Genomic DNA, 27,803 nt, shown 5'->3' with positions numbered 1-27,803 from the left:
TCGTTACAAAGCGCGTTGGAGGCTACCGAAGATTTTCTTTCAAACACGGGACTTGAACTCTCCCCCGCTAAATCAGAGCTACTGTTGTACCGCCAGTCCAGACAGGGGGTCAGAAATCTTGCGCCTCTGGAAACTCTGCCGGTAGAAATTCGAGCTAAAAATGGGCATCCCATACCGAGGAAGGACTCGGTCAAGATACTAGGTCTCCTCATTGATGCCAAGGGCTGTAACTCGACGGCCCTCAACAGGCTCACTGGACAGGCTAGTAATGTCCTGAGACTTGTAGCCCGCGTCTCAAATCGAAGAGGCGGTCTTAAAGAGGATGATTTGCTCAGAGCTTATCAGGCATTCTTCCTGAGTCATGTCACCTACATCGCGCCGTACCTTAATTGGGGTAAAGCGGAAAAGGCCAAGCTCGACTCCCTAATCAGAACCGGCCTCAAGCGCGTGCTGGGCCTTCCGCAGTCCACAAGCACTGAGAAGCTGCTGGAGCTAGGACTCCATAACACCATCGATGAGCTAATAGACGTTCACACAACGGCTCAGATAATGAGACTTTCATCCACTAAGCCAGGGATTAAGATTTTAGAAGAAGCAGGAATCCAACCCAGACATGAACCGGCGACCAAAGTTAGCTTGACCCGGGAAACCAGAGCTCACATCGTGGTTTACCCCGTCCCGCGAAACATCCACCCAGTGCATAACCAAGGAAGAATATTCGCGAGAGCCAAGTCCATCCTTAAAAAGATCAATCAGCAGAAGCTAGATGCCCTCTTTGTCGATGCTGCCAGATATGACAGTGGGGATAAGTTTGCTGTCTCGGTGGTAGACGCGGGAGGCAACCTGGTCAATGCAGCCTCTATTTATACTAAGTTTGCCCATGTGGCGGAGGAAGCGGCGATCGCTCTGGCTTTTCACAGCTCGAAAGTTCCCGCTATCATCTTCTCGGACTCACGCACCGCGGTTAGATCCTTCTCGTCCGCCCTCATGTCTGAACAGGCGTACAGTATTGTGATCAAAGCACTACAAAGGACTAGGGAGAGTACCGAAGGAGGATACCAAATCTCGTGGTTCTCAGCCCATATAGATAGCTCAATTAACCCGCTTGGATGTAATCCTAACGAGCAGGCCCACCGGAGAGCGCGCGATTTCACGCACCGCGCTGTCGTGGGTAGCCAGGCTTGGAACGAGGTCAACATCCACAAAGATCCAATAAGTACATTCCACGAAATTGTTTCTCATTATCGACTAGGCAGGAGGACATTTCCACCCCCTGACCCCAAATTGAACAAACCTCAGGCTACCACACCAAGACTCCTGCAAACCCGTACATATCCCACTCCTCGGTCTCTTCACAGGATAGATCCTGAACACTCACAGTCGTGCCCCAAATGTGGTCATGACTCATGCTCCTTTGACCACATGCTCTGGCTGTGCCCAGCCCTTAACGCCTCTCCACCCATCACGAAAGAACAATGGCAGGACTCTCTCAAGAGCAGCAATCTCAACATTCAACTCCAGGCTGTCCAGAGGGCCCACGACATTGCCGCGGGACTTGATCTCCCGGTTCCATCGTGGGCGGAGCCACCGACTTGATCTTCGGGAGCCTTCGGTTTGGCTCCCCGAGGTCTCAGTCCCTCAGGACTCAAATAAAGTTCTTGTCATGTCATGTCATGTCCTTATTTCATATAGCCATATGGTAATTTGCTATCGCAATCGACGCTTCGCGTTTCGAGCGAAACTGCAACTTCTTGTTTCCCTGAATTCATCATTTCTGCATTTAAATAAAAGGCACGAATAGTTGCCCCTGCGATTTCCTTAGCTTCATTATCTGTTGGCTTTCTGTGGCCTCTGCTGGCAACGTTTTCCGAGTTTCCAAAAACTTACAATGACAGCCACTCTTGAAAAGCATCTTTTTATCGAAAAACAAAATCTGGTAAGTTCTCCGTATGATGGCAGGCGGGAAATTTTTTTTGTTGAATCACACAGGACCGTACACCAAATTTACAACAGCAGGCATGAAACGACTAACAGGTGCTTCGATTTGCTGATACCGTTGAACGTTGCTGAGAAAGCGAGGTTAGGGGTTCTGGACAGGTGGAGTGATTGCTTTTCGCTGTCTCGTGAATCCACTCCCGGGGCGCGAACGCTTCGGTTGCATCGTGCAGCGCGGCCGGTACTTCATCGACAGAACGTATTGGGAAATGTGCTTCTTTTAAAGTGACAGATTCAAGAAAGTTCCAAGCAGCAAGAGATGGGGGCAAAGGGCAGCGAAAACAGACCGGGAAAGTGCTGGCTTTCGGCAATTTTGAGACAGATTCAGAAACTTTCACTTTGAGAACTTTCCAATGGCCTCGGCGTTGAGAGTGTCTTCACGAGGTGGCCTCATTCTCTCCTCATCCTTCTTCGCAGGCAACCTTGGCGAAGAAAGTGGGGAGCTCCAAGCGCTACTTCTGCGGCGCCACCCTGGTGTCGCCCAAACACATCCTGGCACCTGGACACTGTGTAGCCAAGCTAGTGTGAGTGCTCAAACATGCTAATTCGGCACTTTCTTATATATATATATATATATATATATATACTCTTTGGTTGATTTCCACAGCATTTTCCAACGTTTGCATTTTCGTTCCACCGATTCGGACTGTTGGGCAAACAAACCGTAATATACATGGTTGCCGGGAGGGAGAACGTAAAGGGAGTCCTTTTGCTAAACAACTCCAAGATATCTCCAGACAACAAATTAAAAACTTGGTTTTAAAATAGAAACGGCGAACTTACCAACAAATTGAGGCGTCAGAAAAATCTTACACGAGAAAAGTGCATCCAGAAAGCTAAAGCTGTGTGTACGATCTGAAAGCTTGCGATGCCCGCCGCTGCAAATACGAAGCCGAGAAAATGCGCAAGGGTAGCACAGGCGCGAACTTCAGTACTTCTGACAGTGGGAAGCGTAAGTCGATTCGCAAACCTAAACAGCCCTCGCAGATGACTTGCACGTTTCTGCGATAGGTGCGTCGCAGTCTTACGAACATATCATAATTATGTCTATCTGCGCCGCTCGAGCTGACGCGGGTAAGCATTGGAACGCGCTGTTTCAGCTGATTGGCCAGAGGCCACAAATGATAGCCGAGGAGGGCGCGTGCTTACTACATCTTTGTGGTGCGCTCCGACTTCTTATCGTAAAGTGCCTTGGGCTGTTCCACTGCATAATTGTATGGAGCGCGCGCTGTTGTGGAAAGCAGTAACATTAATGCTGCACGGCGAACTTCTGCCTAACGTCGGTTAGACTGTGTTTCTCTACACTCTAAGAACAGTTGCATGGTGTATATTTTCTACAGAAAAATAACCGTCATCCGTCCTACGTTTGCTTTCTAGAAAATGTTGCGCTCGTTACTTTCCTCTCTAGGATGCTCTGTCATGCGGATAACGTCCATGCCGTTCGTGACTTTGAAGTACCGGGCTCGCAGCATTAAAACAAACTCAAGCAAGACGGATGACGATTATTGTTGTGTGGCAAATATACAACCCAAACGGTGCAACCGTTTCTTGGAGTGTACGGGCGCAATAGCCTGAATTTTTATACTTGCCATGGCACTCTAGTAGATATGTATTGTTTGTCCCTGACAACCGTCGAGTTTGTCATTGAAGTTCTTTGAGCTCTTCAATCCTATTCTTTTCTACTTTGAGCTTTCTCTTGCTCATACAGCTCCGGAGCTATAGACCGTTTTTTCATGGGCGCCACCATATTCCTACGCAGAGGAGCCATCTATGGGCAGTCGGCATGCTGCCTTGGGCGAGCATGGCAGGTATACGCTCGATGGTAGTTTCTGGCGTTTCGTTTCGCGCTCGTGTGCTCCATATGGAATGGCGTGCGTCTTCTGCGTGGTAAATAATTCTGTGAGACGTGCTCTAGTGGTTAAAGCCGGTATGGCCGAAGTTTCTGCTGGCGTTGAGGCGGACAGAGCACGCAGCGCGATGTGTGCGCGAATGTTCGCGCCTGCAATCAGCCTCGGTGATCAATTCTGCATTTCTGAATGTTCCATTCACTAATGTGACCTTATTGCAGTATTATTCTCTAGTTCTAAGCTGCGGATTAGAAGCATTGATACATACGCGACGATCGTAACAGCGTGGGTACCGTTCTGCTACGATAGGAGCTGTGCTGTCGTACTTTACACGCGTTCAAACTGTTACCTGCGGATTACATTGCGTTACTACTTGGTTCGGTGGATGAGGTTTCCACCCATGAATAAAATACTTTAGGTTAGTAAAAACAGCATACCTTAGAGTGGGAACTAGACAGCAAAGCGACCGTTCCAAGCAGTGGTAGGTTCTGGATGACACGTTCCGAGCCACTCAGCGTTTACGCGCGATCTATAAACGCTGCGCGGCACGGTTGTGCCTGTTGCGGCGGCAGCAGCCCGTTTTCTGTCGGAGGGGAATTTTTTCTTCCGTTGTGCTCCTTACGTTCTCTACTGAGCTCTCACACGTGCTACGGAAATTTTGCCCTCAATAATAGCCATCGCATTCTTTTTATGCAATTTCTCTCCTATATTATGGCTTTACAGGACAAAAGACAATGCCGCATCACATAGCTTATATATGTATCATGCTGGTTCACCAACCGCAGTGATCGCTTTGTTGAGCAGCGCGATCGGCCTCATGCAGGAAGGCTAGCGTAGACATATAGTGATTTCAGGCCTAATAGACTTGAAATGCGTGAGAACGATGCCCGTGTATCACAAATATTTAATAATGCCTGCCACTTAGATGTTTCATAGTTGCCTTAGCTAGGTTGGCCGTGAGAGCATTCGTAAGAGCATAAACATAAGAGCATGCGCTTTTATGTTTCTTGTTTTTAGTCCCAGCACCAAGCGATCAGATAGTGAGCAGATTTACCACTTTATGATGGTAATACAGAGACACCGGTTCTCTTCGTTGAATGAAAACCGATATACGAAAAATGGTTCACAGCACATACACACACCGCGGCTGATAATGCTGATAATGCACGTCACATGTTTGCGCTCCCAAGATATATTTCCGCGTACTGTAGTTACCGATGCATAGAACGGCTTCCCTGACGATCTTATATTTATTTTATTTATTTACAGATACTGCAGGCCCTTCTCGGGCCCATGCAGGAGTGGATACTAAGAATACAAAAAAGAGAAGTAAATTTAAACTAATTACTTGACATAATTGCAAAGATATAATACATACAAAGGTGAAAAGAAAACATGGCAATACACTGGACATAGATGACATAAATGAATACTCGAACAAGGTAATATCAACTCAGAGTGTACTGCACTTGGACTCGAATTTCAACAAAAGTTGATATTACTAATACAGTGCACAAATGATTCCAACGAGGCGGAGTTCACTGCCTCCTCAGATAACGTATTTTTGCGCGAGGAAATAAAGAGAACTTGTGAACATTGATGTGGCTGACTCGCTGTCTAATAGTTTTACTGTGGTGCGTCCTGTCCGATCGTTTGAAAGCATCCTGACGATATCGTTTCCGTGATAGCTTAAAGTTCTCGTGATAAAGTTGATAAATAAAGGTTAATCTAGATATTATCCTGCGCTGCTAAAGTTTTTGTAGGTTGGCCCTATTATGTAAGTTGCTGACACTAGAGTGACGGGAGTAAAGAGAATAAATAAAACGCAAAGCTAAATTCTGTACTCATTCGATTTTGTTATCAAGTATTGTTGGCAAGAGCTCCAAATAACCGATGCATACTCCAATTTTGGTAGTATTAGCGCTTTGTATGCATTTAGTTTTACTGCATGAGGGGTGTTACGCAGTTTCCTTTTCAAAAACGACAATTTCTATGGTGCACCCCGACAGACATTTTCAACATGCGGTTCCCACTTGAAATTACGGGTAAGTGTGATGCCTAAAGACTTAACTTTGTCTGTTCTTGTGATGGTAACGTTACCTAAAAAGTAAGTAAAGTCAAGGGGCTTCTTTTTGTTGCTAAACGTAATGGAAGCCGTTTTGGAAGTGTTTATTCTGAACCCCCCCTTGCGCACCACCATGCATCAATGGAGTGTAAAGAATTGTTCAATTTAATTTGGTCATGTCGGTTATTTATGACTGTGTATACAACACAGTCGTCTACAAATAGTTTAATCTGGATTGGTGGTTCGACGCAAAGATGAATATCATTAATGTATACCAAGAAAAGGAGACGCCCAAGGACCGAGCCCTGCGGAACACCCGAGTACACATCCAAATCTTCGGAGACACTCCCATTTATGGCAACACACTGCTTTCTATTTCTTAAGTAAGATTCAATCCATGCCACTACTTTCTTTCTGTTCGATGCCAATTGCCTTTAGTTTTGTTAATAAATCTTTATGAGGAACAACATCAAACGCCTTTGAAAAAAAAAATAGCATCTGTTTGGCCTTCTATATTGAGTGTACCTATTCATTCATCAGTTCTTTCAGCAAGTTGGGTTACGGTAAATAAACCAGATCTAAAGTCATGCTGGTGCGGATAAAGCAAATTATTATTTTATAAGTAAGTAGTAATGGCCTTAAAGATAATGTGTTCGAACATTTTACAACAGGTGCTAGTTAAAGACATGGGCCTGTAGTTGTTAATTTCAAAAGGAGAGCCAGATTTATGCACCGGAATTATTTTTGCCGAGCGCCAATCATCAGGAATTACTGCAGTGCTTAAATATATAACGGAAATATGACGTAAATATCTGGCCACTAATACAGCATATCTACTCAAAAAGGTATTGGATAGTTGGTCAAGACCAGGTGATTTCTTCACATCTAGCCTATGCAAGAGGCCAAGAACACCGTCCTCTGTTATCTCTACCTCGGGCATAGGACCATCATAGCCATACGAGTATGATGGTAACAGTGCATGCGAAACTGTACGCGTGAACACGGATTGGAAAAATGCATTAAATTGGTCAGAAATGACAGCCGTGTCAACAATACTTTCACCCGAAACATTTATCTCTGATATACACATTTATTCTTTGATAGATAGCGGCAGAACTTCTGGGGTTCTTTGTTCATAAATGACTGCAAAGTGACTGAAAAAAAAAAAGTTCTTTCGCCGATCTTGTTTGTTCCCGCAGGTTAAAAATAAGGCTTGAAAGGCCATTTGTATTACCGCGTTTACGTCGTCGCTTAATTTTACGTATTAAATGAATCATTTCTCGCGTGAACCACGGGTATTCCCGATTGGTGCGTTTCTTCTTTAACGGGACATATACTTTCGTCAGAGATTACACACACGCCGACGATATGGCTGTTTTAAGCTATTTGGAATCGCGCTTTGCTAACTTCAAGAAAATCAGTGATGTTAATGAAATGTGGTAATACTTTAGAGAAACTCCTATCTTTTGCGAGCAAGAATATGTCCTCGTTCTCGTGATATATCGCTAACTTACTTGTCGCGGTAAGTTGGCGAATAGCAGCGCGGCACACAGCCGAGCTGCTATTCGCTAACTGCGCCACTACGCTGAGCGCGGCCACTGTGCTTGAAAAGTACCCCAAAAAGTAGTGAAATTAGTTACAATAATGTCTTGGGTCAGAGAAAGCGCCAAAACTTGTCGCGGTAAGATTCAGTACACGCGAAACTAACTGCGGCACACAGCCGAGCTGCTTTTCGCTAACTGCGCCACTACGCCGAGCGCGGCCACTGTGCTTGAAAAGTACCCCAAAATGTAGTGAAACTGCGTCACACGGCCAAGGGGCTTTCCGTCAGAACGCCAGGTGTGGCGAGCGTGCCCAAAAACTACCTAAATAAGTTATAAGTATGCTTGGGCTCATAGAATGCGTCGCAAACCTCCCAGTACGAGTGACTAAATCCTATTAACTAGACTTGGACTGCGTGGCTGTTTTTCTATAACTGCGTCACTGCATAGGTTCAGTTTTCTGCATTAAGCATAAATGAGCTTGAAGTGCGTCATCATAATCATCATCATCAGCCTGGTTACGCCCACTGCAGGGCAAAGGCCTCTCCCATATTTCTCCAACAACCCCGGTCATGTACTAATTGTGGCCACGCCGTCCCTGCAAACTTCTTAATCTCATCCGCCCACCTAACTTTCTGCCGCCCCCTGCTACGCTTCCCTTCCCTTGGGATCCAGTCCGTAACCCTTAATGACCACCGGTTATCTTCCCTCCTCATTACATGTCCTGCCTATGCCCATTTCTTTTTCTTGATTTCAACTAAGATGTCATTAACTCGCGTTTGTTCCCTGACCCAATCTGCTCTTTTCTTATCCCTTAACGTTACACCTATCATTCTTCTTTCCATAGCTCGTTGCGTCGTCCTCAATTTGAGTAGAACTCTTTTCGTAAGCCTCCAGGTTTCTGCCCCGTAGGTGAGTACTGGTAAGACACAGCTATTATATACTTTTCTCTTGAGGGATAATGGTAACCTGCTGGTCATGATCTGAGAATGCCTGCCAAACGCACCCCAGCCCATTCTTATTCTCCTGATTATTTCCTTCTCGTGATCCCGATCCGCCGTCACTACCTGCCCCAAGTAGGTGTATTCCCTTACGACTTCCAGTGCCTCGCTGCCTATTGTAAATTGCTGTTCTCCGAGACTGTTAAACATTACTTTAGTTTTCTGCGGATTAATTTTTAGACCCACTCTTCTGCTTTGCCTCTCCAGGTCAGTGAGCATGTATTGCAATTGGTCCCCTGAGTTACTAAGCAAGGCAATATCATCAGCGAATCGCAAGTTACTAAGGTACTCTCCATTAACTTTTATCCCCAATTCTTCCCAATCCAGGTCTCTGAATACCTCCTGTAAACATGCTGTGAATAGCATTGGAGAGATCGTATCTCCCTGCCTGACGCCTTTCTTTATTGGGATTTTGTTGCTTGCTTTATGGAGGACAATGGTGGCTGTGGAGCCGCTATAGATATCTTTCAGTATTCTTACATACGGCTCGTCTACACCCTGATTCCATAATGCCTCCATGACTGCTGAGGTTTCGACAGAATCAAACGCTTTCTCGTAATCAATGAAAGCTATATATAAGGGTTGGTTATATTCCGCAGATTTCTCTATCACCTGATTGATAGTGTGAATATGATCTATTGTTGAGTAGCCTTTACGGAATCCTGCCTGAAGTGCGTCGCAGACTGTCAAACAAAATTCTTCACCTTGCTGTAGTCCAGTAGTGGAGCGGTGCCGTACCGAAATGCAGACAGGACACAGGGCAACGCCGGGAGCCCCAAAACGGGCTACATCCAAAAGAGACGGGTCGCCGAGCACCCGAGCTTCACATGCGCAGCCGGCGTCGCTCACTTCTGCGGCTTGTCTGGCGCATGACGTATGCACGCGCGTCTGGCGTGCCGCTAGCTTGTTGCTAGGCAACGCAACAAAAAGTTGCGAAGTATAAGTTCATGTACACGCAGAACTTTTTCACTTTAGTGGGAAAGAATAAAAAGAAACAAAACGTTGTCTAGAAGTTTGTTTCACATTCTTTTTTTTTCTGATGCTCGCGTCAACTAACGGATGGAGTTGAAACTAGGCGTGACGTGCTTCCTGCTGCCAGTTTCAACGCGATAGCGTTAAGGAGCTCGTGTCGCAGAAAAGCCGGTGTCGTCGGCGTCGGTGTCGGCTGTCGGCGTCCGCAGCGTTGACCGTGAGCGATAAATCACGGCAGGCGCTTCATAAATAAAAAGCCACTTCCAAGATTGGCCCGGTGGGAATTGAACCAGGGTCTCAGGAGTGTGAGACGGAGACGCTACCACTCAGCCACGAGTTCGATGCTTCCAAGCGGTACAAACGCGCCTCTAGAGAATGCGGTGTTGCCTTCGAAACGAGCCGCGGAAAGTTATACTGCGGTGTACATCGGTAATTATGAACATGTAACGTACAGAAGTCGCAATTACACGAGTTGCGAAGTGCGTTTCCGCTGCATTTCTTCTGCGCTTTCCGCACACGCAGAGCCATCTTGCGGCAAACACAGAAGACCCCCTCCTGTCAATGTACGGTGCTGTCCCGACAGGAGGCGCGCCGCGCGCGCATTGGGACCGCTGCTAGGCACGTCGCGGTCCCGACTCCCTCTCCCCTGACGACGCTTCGCCGTGCTCCCGGTTGCAGAATCAAGCGCCGTTCCTTTCTTTAGATTACTATCTATCTCTCTGCCCGTGCCGATCACGACGTTTGGCTGGCGTAGATCGTTTCCCCTCACAGACACCGAGTTCTTTGGTTCGTTCCGTTCGCTCAGGCGCACGTTTCGTTGCCGCGCCGAACGCTGCGTTGCTCGACGCTCACCGCGTGATAGGTGGGCGCTAAGTCCGATGCGGGGCGCATCGTAAGTGATCGCTGTGCCGTAGCGCATTGTCTTATACCCCTTGGCGGGTCGACGGGAACGCTGTCGCGTCCCACTCTTGAAGGCGAAGCTTAAGCGTCCTCCAATTTTTTGAAGTGTGTCCCCTCTTGTTGAATTTCTTTCTCTATGCTACCCACGCCGGTCAACGCACAGCAGCGCACGCTTCTCGATAAGAGCAGATAACGAGACATGAAACGTCATGCAGCGGGCTGAGCTGACGCCGGGCCGGCGGGGCCACACGGCGTGCGCGCGGAGACAGTCGAAGGTGAGGGATTGCGAGGGAGTAAAGAGGGAGGGCGATTGGAGAGGAGATGGGGGGGGAAGGGCTCGGCCACCTGGATCGGCGCTCGTGCGCGCGACGATCTACGAGGCCATGCAAGGGAAACGGATTTTCGGGTTTGCCCAATACAGAGACGGCGCCAATTACCTCTGCCACCGAAACAGGGGAGTTTCCCCCCACTGGCGAAAAGTGGTCGCCCGATAAAGATAGGCAAGTGCACGTGTCAATAGTATGCGTTTGGTTCAATTGGCTTCGGACACACCTCTCATATTTAAATTCTTGGCTCAATTTATGTGGGACACCTTGTATAATGCTAAGTCTCTAACACTTGCTCTCTTAACCATGAAGTGACAACATACACGTTCTTGCACGTTTCTTGTGGACTTGAAGTCATGGGGTAGTGTGTATAAAGGTTCATAAACCCTCCCAGTTCGCTGCCACCTTGTATTGCGTAGGTTCTTTTCAATTACTCACTATACTGTACTTATTTGGTTGAGTTGACGGCTTGCCACGAATTTAGTTCCATGTGTGCTGTGCATAACAGGGAAACTTCTAGCATGCTGCGCTGCTATCAAAAGCCACTCTTGTGGCATGCACGTGCGCGTCTTCGCTGCTTTTCGTTCTTTGTTTACGAGACGATGGCACGGGGCCGTGTGCAGGAGTACTCCGAACGTTCTGGTGGTGCAGCTGGGCAACCTGCTGAAAGACGGCGAGCGGAACACTCACGGTGTGCAGGCGGTCACCATGCACCCATCGTACTCGAGTAACTCGCCGGCCGCCAATCTGGCCATCATCACGCTGGACAGGGAGGCCACTCTGAACGACGATGTGCACCCAATCTGTCTGGCCGAGGGCGACGCCACCTCGCTCGAAGATCACGACTGTTTCGCCACCGGCTGGCCAAACAGCGCTCAAAGTGAGTGCAAAGTCAGATTGGATCTTTTTATGTGACCTTGCCACTTTACTGAAATTTTAAGACGCAATCTCTTCTTCGTATCAGTAGATTGCAAGAATGATGACCATTCCAATACAATATACTCTGATAATCTTAGCACGAGGGTGTCGGATAGAAAGTGCCGTCACATATCGCAGCACAGAATTGCAGACTAAGAAGACGCAGGTGTCAATTGAGCCACTAGATTTATTGGGAATGGGATGTGATCAATGTGATGAAAAAATTACGTTACGTACGTTGATTGTAGTAGGTGAGTGACCTATCGGCTTTAACAAACGAGGAAACAAGCGCTAGCCTCAGATAGTCGTCGGCGACGCGCACGTAGGTGAAAACTTAAACACGCAGTTTGGACATCTCTGAATTTATCAGCTTGTCAGATGATTCATTGTTGTTCTGTTAGCTCAAAAGAAGGAGCAAAATGTTTTTAGTTGCATCGTTCCATTGTATTAGGGTTATGGCGCTGTTTGAAGCATTTTCCAGGAATGTTACTGAGGTGTCATTAGTTGTTATTAGTCCGACAATGCAAATACAATGCTTCCAGGAATACATTCAAGCTCTCGGCAGCAGCTTATAAGAGAACATAATTAAATAATGTGAGGATCCCACGCACTGTGGGAATCGATGTAAGCGAAGCTTTGTATGCTATTTGCTTTCATTAACGACAATTCGCAGTGACGTTAGAGGCGAATGTGTAATTTGCTCAGTGTTTAGTCCAGCACAAGTGGTGGGTCGATGTTAAACATTGCCTTGCGTGCACCACTACTTCTTGTCTGCGTAGTCGGCAGAACACACGTGTTTGCTTGAGGCGTTGTTGTGCGTCATTGTTCATAATGTCTGAGAGGGTTAAGCATTATCATTGCCTCACATGGCACGTACATCGCATCTTGACAGCGGCAGTCTGCACCACGTTTCGCTGCATAGCCAACACGGGCCCGTTCTGTGCGACGTCGCTTTTGGAATTCTGTGTCCTCGACGCTGAGTGCACGCTGTGGAGCCAGTTTGCTGGCGCGTGTTTACGGGCTCCTCCTACATACGCGGCTAGCAAGCTGTTGAGACTCTGGCTCCAAGCGCGCTTTTCAGGGTATAGACGATTGTAATGTGTACACTGTAACAGCGCAGCACGCGACCTCGAAAGCAGCAACTGCATTTTGGTCGCATAGGAAAGCAAGCACAGCACGTGCCATATGCACAAACTGTTAAACGCTACTGCGGCGGTGCCGGCCAAGATGGATGGATGGATGGATGGATGGATGGATGGATGCTATGAACATGCCCTTGGAACGGGGCGGGGGGGGGGGGGGGTCGCGCCACCAAGCTCTTGTTATAATATTGCCTAACGTCTTGCCCATATTCGAAAAAACAAAAACAGAACATACGAAGAATTTCCGTCACCAAAATTTCTGAACCCTTATTCGGAACTTGGTTTTTGCACGTCTCCGCTGTTTGTAGTTTCCCTACTTTTCTTCCACCAACCTTCCAATCGCCTCCTAATAATCTGTGTTGCGGAGATGTTTGCTTTCTCCATGCTCTCACTGAACCCAAGCGCTTCAAAAGTGCCAGAGGTGCCATAATCGACCGCTGGGCAGATATCTTCACATACTAATTAAAAAAAAACCTAAATTAAAATATGGGGTATTACGTGCCAAAACCACGATCTGATTACAAGGCACGCCATAGTTGGGGACAACTAGAATTTGGAACACGTGCGCCTTAATCTAAGTACACGGGTGTCTTTCTAATTTCGCCCACCCGTCGAAATGCGGCTGCCATGGCCGGGATTTGATCCCGCAACCTCGTGCATAGGAGCCCAACACCATAGCCACAAAGCAACCACGGCGGGTTATACTAAATCAACATGCTCCATTGTTTCCCTAGCTTTACCGCAGCAAGCACATCATGCTTCTACCTTCTTGTATGCCACCTTATAAGTGCGTGTTCTAAGGCATCCTGGTCTCGCTTCGAAAAGTATTGTGCTTCCCCTTGAGTTATTATAGTTTTTTTCCTGATTTCGTTTTTGTTCTTTTAAGTACTCATAGCAGGTTTATTTTCCATTGCCGCCACCCATGAGATTGCTTTGCCTTTCCACTTGATGTTCTTTGTTGCCATGTTGCTCACCGTACTGGTCGCACACCTGCCGGCAAATCTCCTAGTTCTCTTCCTCCACTGTGAATCAATGTTTTTCCTGTACAGATATCTCAATACCCAGTCCATATCACCTTGCACAGCTTCATTTGTAGTCTTGCCGTGAGCGCCCAATGCGAGGCGTCCCACTGACTTTTGGTTGGCATCGAGTCCTGATTCTACCCTTCACTTCAAGCAAACAACATCATTTCCAAATGTTGGTCATGGAACGATTACTCCTTTTCACATCAAACAGCGGAGCACCTCGTATCTGTTGTACCCCATAGCGCTCTGTGTTTGGCTGAATTTCTCTTTCCGTTTAGTATTATTGTTGTTTGCTGTCTTTCTATATACCTAGTGCCTTCGCTTGTCCATATAGCAATGTATATAAATTGTTTACAGAAGATATTTCCTGGCCTTCTGTTGACAATGGTAGTTCACTGTTTTCATTGAACACCTGATTTTTTAGGGCTAACTTACAGACAGATATTCTCGCCTTCCTGTCCCCAGATATCAGCCCGACTTGGCGTATCATTTTGATTGTTAGCTAGGAACAAGCAGGATGCGCGAAGGCGCGCGCCATCTAATTGTAACAAGCTAAGCGGAGCGCCCGAGCAATACCTCGATTTAGCGCACCACCGGTGGTGACACCTTCTGGCCGGCTACGCGCCACCGTTTTGCTCCGCGGTCGCCATATTGGGGCGAGTCGCTTGCGGCGCCCGCTCATTCCAGCGTTGGTAGTGCAGCACTGCTGGGCAGTTCGCGAAGCTGCTGTGTTGTGCTCTAGGTACTGGGCGATTGAACTGTGTTCAGTCGCAAAAACTAGCATTCCAAGGCATTGTGTACTGCTGTGTGCCGGGTAATAATGCCGCGCACCTTTCTTTTGTTTGTTTGATCATTCTGAAAGCGGCCGGCACGCCGCATTGTCAGTTTTTCTGTGACGCGCGTTGCGACGAGATTTATCTCGGTTGACCCGAGCCACGCGCGACCATGTCGGCTTCCAGAATATTGTCGTTGTCTTTAGAATGTTATCTCGAAGTTTCCTTACCGGCTTTAAGTTGAGCTCGGCCGAGAACGGTGCGGATCTTGTTCATCGATGACAGTCGAGCAGGTTTTCTGCTATAACCGCCGCGAAGTTGTGCAGTTCTTGGTAGGCGCAAGCCAGCCTAATATCAGGGGGCGGACACTCCGTATACATCCCATTGGCCGTTTTCGAGCAGACGCTCTTTCGACGCTAGCGCCAAGGTCCCCTTCAGTTTCGGCCCTAACCAATGGGCGACGCATTAAGCAAAATGGCGGTGCACATGATTGTTTACGTTGCCATGGCAACAGCAACAGCAGCCGCGCGGCGCCTCCTCTCCCAAACGTTTTTCTTTCCTTTTTGTTTTTATTATGCCGACCCGCTCCACTCCCTTTCTCTCTTTCCCCTTTTTTTCCTCCTACTCAATAAAAACTTGGACGCAACGAGACCTCACCCGTCCCACGCCGATGCAGACAAGTCCTCCGCCACCCTATCCCCTCCTGGTATGCCTAAACATTCTCTGTTGGTTTACCTCGGTTTTTTTCTTAATAATTGGCTTTCCTTCAAATTACATTTTGGGTTTCTACCCCTCTTCATTTAATTTTGATGCCGCGCGCGCCGCTCACTTTTTTTTTGTTTTTACCCGTAAGCGGCGCGTTTTTTTCTTTTTTATAGCGCGCTTGTTACCGCGCGCCACGCGCCAGCTCGCAAGCAATGCGCGCGCTACGCGGCGCATTAGCATTGCTTGCGAGCTGGCGCGTGGTGCGCCGTGGGCTATGCGTTGGCACGCACGCAGTCTTGCCCATACTTATATTATACCAGCATGTGCCGGGACATAAAAAAAATTCCACTTCCAACACAACAGATGTTTAGTCTCGCTTTATTGACTTCGTTTCCGAAAAGAGATTTTTCTTACAACGTGGTGTGATACACGCTCAAAAAATGAGCAAAAGTGAGAGGTGCATGACATATACAAGAGTACTAAAGACAAAAGTTCACAGATGGTGAAATAACAAAAGAAAGCGTGCAGTGAAAGCGCTAGAAAACGCAAAGGCCATTTCATGTACGCACATATAAAAACAAGATTTTTATATAACGTCCTCAAGATCTAAATGTAGACGAGCTCCTGATATGTGCACTAAGATATTGCACAAAATTGGACGGCGTGTGTGACATAGTCATGACAACTATAAAAAGGGAAAAGTCACTAGTAATGGCAAAAACAATGACACGCAAAACACCTGAAAGATAGAATAAAATGCTAACATTGTTTGATTGAGAGCCATACCAAAAGAAAGCTTACTTATAAATCTGCACGAAAGTATATGAAATGCTTGACATGTTCATTACTACTGAACAAATTGAAAAAAAAACATGGCAAAAAAATAACATCGTACTAAAAACTGAAACACACATTATCACATTATTTCGCACTTGGCCACAACTTGAGTAACGGTGGCAAAGGAAACAGAAGATAGTCGGCTTTTGCAGCAGCACATAGAAAACATTCGCAGAAAGGCTTATTCCTCAGTCAAAGACCAGGTAAAACATGCCAACACGACTCTTCTTTCTACCCGAATGCAATGCTTAGCAGTAAAATTACGTCACTTAAGGCACTAAGTCGTACCTACTGGGCTGTCCCTTGTATAATAAACATGAACTGCAAAAATCTGCATCTAGGACACTTGCAATGCTCATGCTTTTCAGAAAAAAAAAGCGTATCATGCCTACACATGAAGGTTGTTCGCGCGGTGTTCCCATCGGGGGTTACTGAGATAGTACACAAACACTAACAGTAATTTTTCAGCTGTTAGTTGGTTTGTAGAACGTGATACACAGAAAAAGCACTGAGGACGGTATGGAAAGCTGGGCAAGTTACTGAAGTTGCAGAATGAGACTTGGCACAGAAAAACACAAGTCACAGACCAGGTGACAATAAGGAGGAACATCTATTTGTCAGCTTTCTCTACCGGGAAGAGGCAAGTGTAGCACAATCAAGGCGCAACGACGTCCGGAGCCTCATGGAGTACACAAATGGACAGGGCTGTGTTCGTGTACATGCGCCTTCTGATGTCCTTGGGTCTGAGCGCTCACCTGTTGTCTTTGGGCACCCGGAACAACCTTGCAGGGCTTGTTTTTGAGGTATTTGTGCACCATTGCACGATGCACGAGCGGTACGAGTCGGGAAACGGGTGAAACATCGCGGAGCACAAGCACACAGCTACTGAGGAACACAGAACTGACGAAACTAGCCACGTCGGTCAACGCACAGCAGCGCACGCATCTCGATGACAGCAGATAACAAAAATAAAGCGTTACGTAGCGGACTAAGCAGCAGCCGGGCCGGCGGGGATGGCACGGCGGCCCGGCGCGTAGACAGTCGAAGGTGAGGGAGTTGAGAGTGTATTACGAGAGAGGGCGTAGGGAGAGGAGTCGAGCGGGGGGAAGGGCTTGGCCACCTGGATCGGCGCGCGTGCGCGCGATGATCTACGAGGCCATGCAAGGGAAACGGATTTTTGCGTCGCCCATTACAGAGATGGCGCCAATTTCCTGTGCCATCGGAACCGAGGAGTGTCCACCCCCTGCTAATATAGCGTTTCCTTTAAGAACTTTTCGGAGCCTACACTCTAAGAAAAATCCCGGGGAAAAGGGGAGTAACTGCGCCGTTAGTCCTAAAAAGGGCGCTTTCGTCCCTCAAAGGACTAACTGCATGAATGTGCGTGCCATGTGCAAATTTCGGAGAGTAAGTGTTTAGTCCCTGCTCGGAAAGAGAGCAATGGGAGGACGAACGGCAACAGTTACTCCCCAGGCACTTCGCTGTTTTCGTCCGTGTCATGGAGCGATGCGGCGAAAACGGTATTGTCTATAAATCGTGAATGGTTCGAAGTTCGTGCATTGTCTATTGAACTACATGCAAAGCAGCACCTTGCCTCTTCGTGAGGAAATTACGTGAAACTTAAACTGGAATGTGAAGAAGCATGCCCTTCATGCGCACCCCATAAGTGAGCGATACACATTAAACGCGCAAGTCATTGATAGACGGCTAGATTTTCTTTGTCAACAGTACCTAAGTTCCTTCCGTTCCAAGGAGATTGCGAACTGAAGCGATGTGTAGCTCAAACGGCACAAGCTAAGCAACAGAGAAATTGCCCTTATCTGTCGTCTTCGGTGCCCCGTTCGAGTTCGCTTCACGTATACATCGCGTAGTGCCTCAGTTTAAAGCCCCCTAAGAATATTCGGGCTGATTTCTTTTCGCAGTCGCTTATGGATGCAAGTACACTCAACGTTAGACTCTCACTGCATAGCTTGCACAAAATACGGAGTCACTTTTACATTGCCGCACTTGCATTCCCATGCTTAACCTTGTCTAAATATCCCATCTTGACAAGCAAGCGGCGTTGTAAAGACACTCTGCCTCTGGACACGGACGCGTTCGGACGCAAGATGTCGAGCTCTGCAAGAGCGGTTTCAGCGGCCGCGTCTGGCCGTGGTAACAGGTCTTCTGTCGCCCCACCGGGCTATCGGTATCTACTACCGACTTTGCCATCAGGCGAAACTATGAAGGAGTGTCTGTTCTTACATTGTGACGTTGCCGGGAGACCATACCGCCTCGAAGACTTCCGTGACCCGCTGCAAGAACTCGGAGTATTGAAAGACGTGACCGGTATTGGGCCCTTCCAAATGACGCATGTGTGGCTCATCAAGCTACGATCTCCAGAGGTGAAGGAAGTTCTGGTTAGAGCGGGAGGCCTGGAGGTAAAAGGGCGCTTTTGCGCCGTCATTGACCCAGTGCAACAAGACATCACACTGAAAGTGCACTGGGTTCCATTCCACGTTACCGGGGAAGCATTGAAGAAGGCTTTCGACCACTATGGCGAAGTGAAAGAAGTAAGACAAGAAGATTGGAAGGTGAGGGGCTTCGAGCAAGCTGAGTCTACCACGCGTATAGTGCGGATGACGCTCCGAGAGAACTTAACACCGGACGCTCTGCCCCATTTGTTCAAGATCTTTGGTGGCTCTGTGCTGGTTGTCGTTCCCGGGAGAGCTCCGATTTGCCTGCGGTGTCGACGCAAAGGACACATTAGAAGAGACTGCAGAGTGCCAAGGTGTTCTGAGTGCCGGGAATTCGGCCATGAAGCACTTGATTGCGTACGTACGTATGCAAGAGTTACTGGCAGCACGCAACCCGACGACGAAGGTCTGGAATTGATGGAAGAAGAGGTAACGGAGAAACTGACAGCGTCCTCGGAAACGCTGGTTCAACAAGTGGCAAGTGTCGCAAAAAAGGTGGCAACGCCATCCGCGTCGACACAGGACGCCACAGCAGGAAGAAAGCAGAGAGAAAGAAGAAGGAATGAAGAAGAGAAGACACCGCCTGCGCCCGCAGAAACGGACCCCGGGTGTGACGCGTTTAACGTGGTGATGGACGCGGAGCCAGAGACGCCATATGAGACGCCGGATGAGTTGGCCACTGAGGAGCCAGCCGTGCCTTCCAAGAGGCACCGAAGCGATGCTCCAGAAGAGGAGACGCCGGCTGACAGTGTTCAGCGCCTGGAGCCGCAGTGGATGGTGGTCCGGTCGACCCGGGCCAAGAAAGGGAAGTCCGCCCCAGCACAACGGTCAGCGTCGCTCACCCGAGAAGGGCAGGTGACGCAGTGACCAACGCGACTGGTGTCGCGGGTGCCCGTTGAAGCTGTCGTGCCGACAAGGACGCTCAGTTTGTGAGGGTTGCTATTTGCTGGGGGCCTTACTGTTGTTTTGCTCTTGCTCTTTGAAATGGCTATGTCGTTAGCTCCATTGCGCGTGGGAACCCTCAACGTTAGAGGTTTTAGGGCGAGACGGCGGCAGCGTCAGCTCCGACGCGTAATGTTGGAAGAAGATTTAGATATATTGGCGATTCAAGAGACTAAAATAGAGAGTGAGAGTCAGACTGATAGTATGGTTGCACAGTTTAGTGACCGCTATACTGTATGCGTTAGTCATGCTGTTGGCACAACGGCCGGATGCTGTATGTTTATTAAGAAAGGTTTGGGTATAGTTGAGGAAACAGTTCTAAGTTGTCAGAGTGGTCGATTCGTGCTGTGCAATTTTGTATATTGCAACATAAAATACCGAATATTATGTGTGTATGCACCAACGAAAGTGAATGACCGGCTAAGTTTCTTTCAAGAAATATCGCATTATCTGAATACAGACAGATGTTTGATAGTGTTAGGAGATTTCAATTGCGTTTTGAGCTCGGACGATCGTTCGAGTGATGGATACTGGGCTGATAAGAGCGTTGTCTTTCTGAGGGGGGCCATTGGAAGAGCTCTGTTGGAAGACATTGCACATTACGCGAAAGGAGGCAATAATCGGCATTATACTCATTTTCAAGGCAATAGCCATGCAAGGTTAGACAGAGCTTATCTTCCGCAAGAAATCGCCACAATGTGCGATGACTACAAGGTGCTGAACATAACATTTAGCGACCATTGTTTAGTAGCCTTCGCGATAGGGAAAAAGATCACCGCAAAACCTGGAATGAAATGGGAAACATGGAAATTAAACGCGAAACTCTTAAAGGACGACCAATTTCTAGAAAGTGTACGCACAGAAATTGCCAAAGCAAATAGTGACTGTGAAAAAGGATGGGGTGAGCGATGGGAGCGATTTAAAGAAGTCGTAAAAATGAATGCCATAGAGCGAGCAGTAGAAATACGTTTTAAAGAGCGCCAAGAGGAAAATAACCTTAAAAAAATGCTTCAGGAATTTGTGGATGCCGAAACTGCAGCGCCAGGCACATTTATGGAAGAAATAAGGGAAATAAAGAATAAAATTGAGGCTATCGACACGGAAAAATACCGTGGCGCACTTATTCGCGCACGAATGGGAAAGATCTTGGCTGATGAAATGCCAACAAAGCGTGCATTGGGAACTGAGAAAAAGTATGCGAGGAGAAACGAAATAGTTGAGATTGAATACAAAGGGAAAATATCTAGAGATGCCGAAGAAATTAATTATGCGTTTACGGAATATTACAGGGAGCTCTTCAAGTGTAGAATACCGAGCAAGGCTGGGTACGAAAGCCATTTTCTAACCACTCTACCTAGGTTAGACGCCGAAGAAACAGATAGATTAACCGAAAATATCACAGTAAAGGAGATCGAAACGGCCATTGAAGACCTTAACCCTGGAAAATCGCCAGGACCTGATGGCCTAACAGCAGTTTTTTACAAAGCCTTTTGCTCGAAGATAGCCATCTTATTAGAGCGTGTTTTTATGGAGGCGTATCAAAAAGGTCGTTTGCCACCGTCCTTTAAAAGGGCGTATACAGTCTTGATACCAAAAAGCGATGACGCAAATAAACTTAACAAAGTAACAGGCTACAGGCCAATTACGCTGACAAACGTAGATTATAAAGTTTTAATGAAGATATTTGCGCGGAGACTACAAGGGGTTATTGGTGCTTTAGTAGGACCGCATCAGACCTGCGGGATAAGAGGGAGGTCTATATTTACTAATATCCATGTGGCTCGCAGCATTCTTGAAACATGTGATGCAGATTTTAGGAAAGTCGCTATGTTACAAATTGATCTAGAAAAGGCGTTTGACAGAGTATGTCACAATCTCCTGTTTACAATTCTTGGCTATGTCGGGGTTGGATCACGGATAACAGAGGGAGTTAAAATGGCATACAGTAATTGTACAACTAACCTCATTGTCAACCATGAGCTAACTGAAAGGATTGAAGTGCGTTCCTCTGTTCGTCAGGGGTGCCCCCTGTCACCTCTTTTGTTCGCAATATATCTAGAGGCTCTCTGTAAAAGAATTATTGATAGTCCGGATGTGCGAGGATTCAGCCTAGAAGGATGTGAGGTACGTTTATTAGCTTACGCTGATGATGTTGTTGTTTTCTGTGAAGATAAGGAGAGTGTTCGAGCTACCATGACAATTATGCGTGAGTTTTGTGACATGACGGACAGCAATATAAACCTGGATAAGTGTGTCGGCTTGTGGCACGGCCGGTGGCAAACAACGCCGCGTGTTTTTGAAGGTATGCAGTGGAAGCTCACGCCTGGGATTTATCTTGGTGTACCATTAGGCACACATCGAGACACTAAAGACTTATGGAATGGCAAAGTGCAGGAATTAAAAGCTCAAACTGATACGTGGGCTGGACGTGACCTCTCTATATTTGCACGTGCGGCTATCTGCAGAATCTTCTTGGTGAGCAAGCTGTGGTATCTCATGCAAGTCCTGAGTTGTTCCCGATTCAACCTCAAGAAATTCCATAGAGTATTTGCTGTTTTTGTGTGGCAGTCTGAATATGAAAGAACAAGCAGGAACAACTTGTTTCGCAAGTTGGGTCAGGGGGGCTTGTCATTACCAAATTTATACTTAAAGCAACTGATTTCTAGATTTTTGTTCTTACGAGACACGACAAATCCTTTCTTACGAACAGTTATTCAAGTCCGATTGAGCAATGCCTTACCTAACTTTGTTGTCTCGATGAGGGAGGGTGGGTGTTACGCAACGAGTAAATTTTTACGTGAGGTGGTCGTAGCATTTAGATTTTTACACCACCACTTTTCCATAGAATATTTGGCTACAGTCAGTCGTAAGCGGATAAGCTCGGATTTAATAGATATTATGTTCCCAGAACCATTATATCGATTAATGTACCGCGAAGGCCAAGGGAAAGATGTCCTAAAACGTGTGAAGCGAATGATTGTACCAGGGGGAGTGAAAACATTCTTTTTTAAACTACATACTAATACCTTGCCTGTAAAAACGTGGCTAGAAGAAAGAGGGGACTATTTACCATGGGGGACTAACTGTTTGATTTGCAAGAAACCAGAAACTATAGAACACGTTTTTCTGGACTGTTGGAGTGCGGTCTTCTTTTGGGATATTATGCAAAGAACTATTAAAAAAGAATTGCCGTTAACAGCTCATGGTATCCGTTACCTATCCACAGAGCAAGACAGTATACCTTATGACATGTTCTTTCTTCTCGGCCTTCACAGTATCTGGAGAAACCGCATGGCTGTAAGGAATTGTGATATAAATGTGAGAACAGTAAACTCGTATTTTGCTGAGAATATCAGTAAACTGCGGGAAGTTTTTCAGAAGTTAGCGTATGACGATGATCTGTTGTCAGTGATGGATGCCCTTGCCAAAATGAAAGTTTTGTAATCTAAACCGCAAGCTTCAAGCGCAGCGGTGGGAAAGTGAATATTGTCAGATGGTGGGAGCAGTATGTATTAATGTATTTGTTGATTGTCTGGAAATAAAGAAAAAAAAAAGCGGCGTTGTAAAGTGGTTAGAATACCTGGCTTGTGACCCAGAGTACGTGAGTTCGAATCCTGCTCTCGGACACATTTTTTTTTTCAGCTCATTAGTTTTTTTTATTAGGGTATAAATGCCTACTTTAATTAATTCCACCTTTGCGGAGCATCGGAACGAATTACAGTTACTCCCTTGAGGACCATTGGGCAGGGGCAACTGTTAGTCCCCGAAGGAGTAAGCGCATGGGGAGTAACAGTTCATCCCATGTCAGTTCGTCCCCAAAAGGACTAATGGTTGTGGCAAATCAGTTAGTCCCCAAAAGGACTAACCTCCCTACCTCTTTTAGTCCTTTTATGCGAAGCATATTACGAGGGCTCAACCCAGCTCCTCAGGCGCGGCGGTGACCATGAAATCACGTGACACCGTGACGTCACGACAGAGGAGAAGTGGCTTTGGCTCAACTCTTGCAAGACGGGCTGGGTGGGAATCGAACCAGGGTCTCCGGAGTGTGGGACGGAGACGCTACCACTGAGCCACGAGTACAACGCTTCAAAGCGGTACAGAAGCGCCTCTAGTGAATGCGGTGTTGCCTTAGAAACGCGCTGTTTCTAAGGCGTGCGTCTCTTGCTCAGGCGCACATTTCGTTGCCGCGCCGAACGCTGCTTTGCTCGACGCTCACCGCGTCCAATGCGGGGCGCGTAGTCGCTGCCCTGTAGCCCATTGTCTTACACCCCTTGGCGGGTCGACGGGAACGCTGTCGCGTTCCACTCTTGAAGGCGAAGAAGTAATGCATGAGTTGTTTTTTCGTCTAGCCGAACCAAATATAGCCAAGCAACAGCAGTTCACCAGGCTAAACAGTGGTTCAACAACTAAAATAAAGGCTAGTACGCTTCGCATCCTGGGCTTAACCTTACCTAAGCCACAGCCATTTTTTTTCTTAGAGTGTATACCGCACGCGTTGCATCGAATTCTCCGGCAAGTGTGCTGGCTTTTCGAGTAATTCGTTGGTTTCAGTATCCCAGTGGGCCAACGCAGACCTAGTTGCACAGTAGTCATTTCCTCTCAGATATATCCGTGCAAGCATATGCTATTTTATTTCTGTGTGCAAGAAGCGCTTAGGATTGCAAGTAAGTCTCCAAGACCTTTGTACACCTGAATTTATGGCACAAGCGCACGCTAAACAAGAATATCGGTAAACGCTCCATTGCCCGCCGTATCTGCGCTCGCCACAACATGGCGGTCACGAAGGCAGTGTCTCCACTCTGTACGGCGGCGCGCTACATCGAAGCACCCAAGCATGGAGGGATGCATGTTATGAGTGTCCCCTTTGGTACGGGGCGGATGGTTGCGCCACCAAGCTCTCTTATACAGCTTAATCTCGTACCTAGGTTAAACAATAAAGAAAATTGGTATGAACTACCACACCCAAATTTTCTGATCCCCTATTGCGAACTGTGCTTTTGTACGTCGCAGTCTTTTGTAGTTTCCCTACTTTTCTTCCACCAATCCTCCGATCGCCTCTTACTAATGTCTGTTGCGGACATGTTTGCTTTACCACTGCTCCCGTTGAACCCAAGGGCTTCAAGGAGGCCCGTGGTGCCTGAATCGACCGCTGGGTAGACGTCTTCACATTCTAATAAAAAAATTGGAGGACGCTTAAGCTTCGCCTTCAAGAGTGGGACGCGACAGCGTTCCCGTCGACCCGCCAAGGGGTATAAGACAATGCGCTACGGCACAGCGATCACTTACGATACGCCCCGCATCGGACTTAGCGCCCACCTATCACGCGGTGAGCGTCGAGCAACGCAGCGTTCGGCGCGGCAACGAGACGTGCGCCTGAGCGAACGGAACGAACCAAAGAACTCGGTGCCTCGGAGGGGAAACGACCTACGCCAGCCAAACGTCGTGATCGGCACGGGCAGAGAGATAGATAGTAATCTAAAGAAAGGAAAGGCGCTTGATTCTGCAACCGGGAGCACGGCGAAGCGTCGTCAGGGGAGAGGGAGTCCCGCGACGCGCCTGGCAGCGGTCCCAATGCGCGCGCGGCGCGCCTCCTGTCGGGGCAGCGCCGTACATTGAGAGGAGGGGGTTTTCTGTGTTTGCCGCAAGATGGCTCTGCGTGTGCGGAAAGCGCACAAGAAATGCAGCGTAAACGCACTTCGCAACTCGTGTAATTGTGACTACTGTACGTTACATGTTCATAATTACCGATGTACACCGCAGTATAACTTTCCACGGCTCGTTTCGAAGGCAACACCGCATTCACTAGAGGCGCGTTTGCACTCCTTGGAAGCATCGAACTATAAAGAAAAAAAAACTCGTGGCTGAGTGGTAGCGTTTCCGTCTCACACTCCGGAGACCCTGGTTCGATTCCCACCGGGCCAATCTTGGAAGTTGCTTTTTAATTATGAAGCGCCTGCCGTGATTTATCGTTCACGGTCAACGCCGCCGACGCCGACGACACCAGCTTTTCTGCGACACGAGCTCCTTAACGCTATCGCGCTAACATGCTCCGTAGTTTCTCTAGCTTTACCGCAGCAAGCACATACTTCTTCCTTCTTATATCTTGCTTTATAGGTGCCTATTCTAAGGCATCCCGATCTCGCTTAGAAAAGTAATGAGCTTCCCTTTGAGTTGTCATAAATTGTTTCTTCCCTGATTTCTTTTCTTTTTCGCTTAAGTAGTTGCTCATGGCTCGTTTCTTTTGCATTGCCGCCACCCCTGACATTAATTCAGCCTCTCTGACTTTCTGCTTGATCTTCTTTGTTGCTGTGTTGCCCACCCTACAGGCCGCATACTTGCTGGTAAGCTTCCTAGTTCTTTTCCTTCACTGTGAATCAATGTTTTTCCTGTACAGATACCTGAGCACCCTCCCAGCCCATGTACTTTCTTCCATATTCCTCAGCCGTTCTTCATACTGAATTTTACTGCGAGCTTCCCTCACTTCAAAACTACTCCAGCCCATATCACCCAGCACAGCTTCATTTGCAGTCTTCCCGTGAGCGTCCAAGGCGAGGCGACCCACTTACCTTTGGTTCCCGCCGAGTCCTGATTGTACCCCTAATTTAAAGCAAACAACCACATTTCCAAAAGTAAGTCCTGGAATCATTACACCTTTGCACATACCTCGGAGGACCTCGTAACTATTGTATCCCCATAGTGCTCTGTGCTTCATTATGGCTGAATTTCTCTTCCCCTTCACTGTTACTTTTTCTTCCCGTGTTTCCATATATCCATTGCCTCCGTTTACTATATACCAAGGTATTTATATTCTGTTACCCGAGGTATTTCTTGGCCCTGCATCTCCACTGTCTGTTCACTGTTTTCATTGAATACCATAACACCAGATTTTCTAACACTAAACTTCAAACCTAAATCGTTGTCTTCCTTTCCACAGATATTAGCCAGACGTTGCAAATCACTTTGCTTGTTAGCTAGCAACACAATGTCGTCCGCATAAAATAAACCTGGGAGCTGCTGCTCTACTACTGTTCTTGTCTGTTTGTATGAAAGGATATTACTTCCTTCCAGCGCCCTTTCCATCCTCACCATGTACATCATAAACAGCAGCGGGGATAAAGGGCATCCTTGCCTCAGTCCCTTGCTGATATGAGCTTTCTCCTCGCTCCTCATCCCTTCCCATTCAACGCAAACGGTATTTTCTAGACAAATCTCTCTCAAAAGCTGTAGACAATCGTCACCTAAGCCTTCCCCTTCCAGAATATCCCACAAAATGTTGCGGTCTACGTTGTCATAGGCTCCTGTAATGTCTAAAAAAGGCCACATACAACGGTCTGTTTTCTACTTTTGATATTTCGATACACTGAGTAAGAACAAATAAGTTATCATCTAAACGCCTGCCTATTCTGAAGCCTTTCTGAAATTCTCCCAATATGCCATTATTCTCTGTCCATGTTTGAAGCTTTAATTTGACTGCCTGCATTACTAGCCTGTATATTACCGATGTAATGGTCAACGGTCTATACGAGTGAATTCTATGTTTCTCGCCCTTACCTTAGTAAATTAAATTCATTCTACTTTGTAGCCAACTGTCTGGTATTCGTCTATATTTAAAATTTTTTCCACTGCTTTCACCAGAGCTTCCTTACTTTTTGGTCCTAGCTCAATAATCAGCCTAACGGGAACCTCGTCTAGCCCTGGGGCTGTGCGCTTAGGAATTTTCCGATTTTTTCCAGTTGAAGTTTGTTCGTGTCAGCTCCTTTTCCGCTTGGGTCTTTTTCATGCTCTTTTTTTTCTTCAAATACAACCTCGTCATTGGCTTGGAAAGACTCGGCTGTTATTTTGCGGATGTTTTTTATTGCCGCTTATCCTTCCAGTCTGTTTTGATCTTCGTCTAGGATATGTTGTTGTATTGCTGTTGACTTCCTGCCTAATATTTTTATGTGATTGCAAAATATTCTAGGGGCGGCACTCTTTTTCTCACGTATTTCTGACAACCAACGTTCAATTTCACCTTTTAATTGTACTTGCACCAGTATTTAAACCATAGACTTCTATCTCCCGGTATATTTACCCTTTAGCGGCTACTTCATCCTGCGGCAACTGCGCCTTCTTTGCCTGCCTGTGCTCTCGAGATGCTTTCTGTCGTTCGGCGATCGCTTCTCGTATCTCCTTGTTCCACCAGCTTTCCGGTTTCTATTTTTTCTTTCCACCGACCATGGTCTTTCTCTTTCCGTATTTCTGTCGTTATTACACTTAGAAGCTCACCATATTCCCACTCTTTACATGGCCATTTGCCGAGTTCTTCCACGACTCTAGTGACTATATTTGCTATTTGTTCAGCGTTCAAATTTGGACTGGCCA

The 27,803-nt window shown here is 47.1% G+C and overlaps 1 protein-coding gene across 1 annotated transcript in view; it reads left to right on the top strand.

Annotated features, from left to right (window-relative positions):
* LOC135896651 (trithorax group protein osa-like) overlaps nucleotides 1-27,803 on the top strand; it is a 238,164-nt gene that overhangs the window by 193,743 nt on the left and 16,618 nt on the right. Inside the window, exons 7-8 of the mRNA XM_065425128.2 lie at nucleotides 2,413-2,519; nucleotides 11,271-11,527. Of these exons, the coding sequence (XP_065281200.2) occupies nucleotides 2,413-2,519; nucleotides 11,271-11,527 (364 nt within the window). The remainder of the gene's footprint in view (nucleotides 1-2,412; nucleotides 2,520-11,270; nucleotides 11,528-27,803) is intronic.

The sequence above is a fragment of the Dermacentor albipictus genome, chromosome 8 (assembly GCF_038994185.2).
Source record: "Dermacentor albipictus isolate Rhodes 1998 colony chromosome 8, USDA_Dalb.pri_finalv2, whole genome shotgun sequence".
Classification (NCBI taxonomy): Eukaryota; Metazoa; Arthropoda; class Arachnida; order Ixodida; family Ixodidae; genus Dermacentor; species Dermacentor albipictus.
Note: the sequence above shows the minus strand (reverse complement) of the source record. Positions and strands in the feature narration are given on the sequence as shown.